At 51.6% G+C, this 3,806-nt stretch overlaps 1 protein-coding gene across 1 annotated transcript in view; it reads left to right on the forward strand.

Moving 5' to 3' along the window:
* The window catches only part of LOC143297122 (uncharacterized), a 138,768-nt gene extending 137,031 nt beyond the window's left edge, over positions 1-1,737 (forward strand). Inside the window, exons 9-10 of the mRNA XM_076609295.1 lie at positions 615-866; positions 1,659-1,737. Of these exons, the coding sequence (XP_076465410.1) occupies positions 615-866; positions 1,659-1,737 (331 nt within the window). The remainder of the gene's footprint in view (positions 1-614; positions 867-1,658) is intronic.
* Positions 1,738-3,806: the final 2,069 nt, after the last annotated feature.

The raw sequence follows: 3,806 nt of genomic DNA on the forward strand, positions 1-3,806 counted from the left end.
TTCGATGATTATCTCACATATAGAATCCACAGACTCACATCAGAGTAACCTAAATCTCAGACAACTGAAAACACATGCATAATGTTAAAATATTCACTGAAATTGTCCGTGAAAACCGAATATTCAGACAAAGAACTTAGTGTATTCGGAAGAATACTACTTTGAATACATTTAGATGTATTTACATGTATTAATCGAAAACTGACATGTTATACAGAAAACGAAAAGAAAACAAACAAAAAAAAAACGAAAGAAAACAGAAGGGGAAAAAAAAGGGGGGGGGTGGCCAATGGGGAGGGCGTGTGAAAGCACCGGGAGAAAAAGGGAAGGGAAAGGGGAGGGAAGGAAGAGAGAGGGATACAACACGTTCTGGTGCTCCATGACCTGCATGCAACTGAGGCCCACCCCCCTTTTTATATGAAGAACACACATACGTCATTGAAAGGCAAAACGTACACTTTCTCATTTGAATCCTGCAGACACAACCGTATATAAAACGCTGGTAGCGAAAGCCACACAATAATTGATTTCATTTCTTTCGACATATTATCTGACTTTTTGACACAAACCGCTTCTCATAATCAATCCAAACCCAATCTTCTCGGGGTCCACAGAAGATCCCCAGCCCTACGCTACGGGTACGCCACTACGCCTCAGGGTGGACGTAGATCGGAAGGGGGTTCCAGCGGCCTACGCACCCCGCCCGTTGAGAGCCAGCAGCTGTTGAGTTTTGAGGAGCCGGTGTCCGAGGAGACTGAGGATTTGAGGGGCATCCGCGAGGTGGAGATAACCAGTCTGAACCCCCCTGTGGTGGGAGGGAAGCTGGTCACCAGTGAGCATCTGTCATGTGGGGTGGTCGTGATGTGGTGTGGTGTGGTGTGGTGTGGTGCTGGGTGTGTGGGGTTGTGTGGTGTGGTGTGGTGTGGTGTGATGTGGGGTGGTGTTGGGTGTGTGGTGTGGTGTGGTGTGATGTGGGGTGGTGTTGGGTGTGTGGTGTGGTGTGATGTGGGGTGGTGTGATGTGGGGTGGTGTTGGGTGTGTGGGGTGGGGTGTGTGGCGTGGTGTGGTGTGGGTGGTGTTGGGTGTGTGGGGTGGGGTGTGTGGTGTGGTGTGATGTGGGGTGGTGTTGGGTGTGTGGGGTGGGGTGTGTGGGGTGGTGTGGTGTAGTGTGGGGTGGTGTGATGTTGGGTGGTGTGGTGTGGGGGTGGGGTGGGGTGGTGTGATGTTGGGTGGGGTGGGGTGGGGTGGGTGGGGTGGGGTGGTGTTGTATAGTGTGGTGTTGTGCTGGGTGGTGTGATGTGATGTGGTGTGGTCTTGGGTGGTGGGTGTGGTGTGGTGTGGAGTGTGTCGGGTGGTGTGGGTGGCGTGGGGTGGTGTTGTGTTATTCTGGGTGGTCTGGGGTGTGGGGTGTGGTGTTGTGCTGGGTGGTGTGGTTTGGTGTGGTGTTGTGCTGGGTGGTGTGGTGTTGTGCTGGGTGGTGTGGTGTTGTGCGGGGTGGTGTGATGTTGGGTGGTGTGATGTGGTGTGGTGTTGTGTGGGATGGTGTGGTGTGGTGCTGGGTGTGTGGGGTGGTGTGGGGTGGTGTGGAGTGATGTAATGTGTGGTGTGATGTGGTGTGGTGTGGTGTGGTGTTGTGTGATGTGGCGTGGTGCATTGAGGGGCATCCGCGAGGTGGAGATAACCAGTCTGAACCCCCCTGTGGTGGGGGGGAAGCTGGTCACCAGTGAGCATCTGTGATGTGGGGTGGGGTGGTGTGGGGTGGGGTGGTGTTGTGCTGGGTGGTGTGGGTGGGGTGGTGTGGTGTCATGTGGTGTGGTGTGGTGTGGGGTGGGGTGGTGTGGGGTTGGGTGGGGTGGGGTGGTGTAGTGTGGGGTGGTGTGGTGTGGTGTGGTGTGATGTGGGGTGGGGTGGGGTGGGGTGGGGTGGGGTGATGTGGTGTGGTGTGGGGTGGTGTGGTGTGGTGTAGTGTGGTATGGTGTGATGTGGGGTGGTGTGGTGTGGGGTGGTGTAGTGTGGGGTGGGGTGGGGTGGTGTAGTGTGGTATGGTGTGATGTGGGGTGGTGTGGTGTGTTGTGGTGTAGTGTGGGGTGGTGTTGTGCTGGGTGGTGTGGTGTTGTGCTGGGTGGTGTGATGTGGTGTGGGGTGGTCGTGGGGTGGTGTGGGGTGGGTGGTCGTGGTGTGGTGTGGTCGTGGTGTGGTGTGATGTGGGGTGGTGTGGTGTGGTGTGATGTGGAGTGATGTAATGTGTGGTGTTGTGCGGGGTTCGTGTGGTGTGGTGTGGTGTGGTGTGGTATGGTGCTGGGTGGTGTGTGGTGTGATGTGGGGTGGGGTGGTGTTGGGTGGTGTGATGTGGTGTGATGTGGTGTGATGTGGTGTTGGGGTGTGTTGGGTGATGTGGGGTGGGGTGGTGTAATGTGGTGTGGTGTGGTGTGGTACTGGGTGGTGTCATGTGGGGTGGGGTGGGGTGGTGTTATGTGGTGCGGTGTGGTGATGGGTGGTGTGGTGTAGTGTGGGGTGGGGTGGTGTAATGTGGTGTGATGTAGTGGGGTGTGATGTGATGTGGTGTGATGTGGTGTAGTGTGATGTGGTGGTGTGTGGTATGGTATGGTATGGTATGGTATAATGTGGTGTGATGTGGTGTGGTGTGGTGTGATGTGACATGATGTGATGTGGTGTAGTGTGGTGTGGTGTGATATGATGTGATGTGGTGTGGTAAGGGGTGGTGTGGTGTGATGTGGTGTGATGTGGTGTGATTTGGTGTGATGTGATGTGGTGTGGTGTAGTGTGATGATGTGATGTGGTGTGGTGTGGTCTGGTGTGGTGTGGTGTGGTGTGATGATGTTATGTGGTGTGATGTGATGTGGAGTGGTGTGGAGAGGTGTGATGTGATGATGTGATGTGGTGTGATTTGGTGTGATGTGATGTGATGTGGTAAGGGGTGGTGTGGTGTGATATGGTGTGGTGTTAAGTGGTGTGGTGTGCTGTGCGGTGGTGTAATACAATGTGGTTTGCTGTGGTTTGACTTGTTATGGTGTGGTTTGGTGTGGTATGATTTGTTATGGTGTGGTGTGGTGTGGTGCGGGGTAGTGTGGTGTGGTGCACAGTGGTGTGTGGTGTGGTATACAGTGGTGTGGTGTGTGGTGGTAAGGTGTAGTGTGGTGTGATGTGGTGTGATTTGATGTGATGTGATGTGATGTGGTGCGATGTGATGTGATGGTATGTGGTGTGTTTGGTGTAATGTAGTGTGGTGTGGTGTTATGTGATGTGGCGTGGTGTAATGTGATGTAATGCGATGTGGGGTGGGGTGGAGTGTGGTGTTGGGTGCTGTGATGTGATGTGGTGTGATGTTTTTGTTTTTTTTGTTGTTGTTTTTTTGTTGTTGTTGCTTTTTTTGGGGGGGTCGGAACGGGGGTGGGGGGGAGGACAGGTATGGGAGGGAGATTTAAACATATAGAACTTGGTTGGTAAAAATTAAGAAATCTATCGATTCGAGATTAAAGAACAATTTTCACAACACATTTTTGTTTTTTGTAAGTGTTAGAAAAACGTTTTTGGTTTGTTTGTCAGTTGTTTGACAACAGTAAGACTACTTAATTACAGACTTGTGGTGACTTTAAATTAAAACACAGTTAATTTTTCTACTATTATAATGCACGTGTTTCTCACATCCCGTTTTCTTTTTTATATATGTACTTATGTCGCCTGTCTATGTGCTGACACTATGGAAATTCAAAAATGTTTTCAAAAAGGCGTTTCTTACATTGTGATAATAACAACAGTTGTTAACTGCAAAAGGCCGCTGATAT

This window comes from Babylonia areolata, chromosome 22 (assembly GCF_041734735.1).
Source record: "Babylonia areolata isolate BAREFJ2019XMU chromosome 22, ASM4173473v1, whole genome shotgun sequence".
Taxonomy (NCBI): domain Eukaryota; kingdom Metazoa; phylum Mollusca; class Gastropoda; order Neogastropoda; family Buccinidae; genus Babylonia; species Babylonia areolata.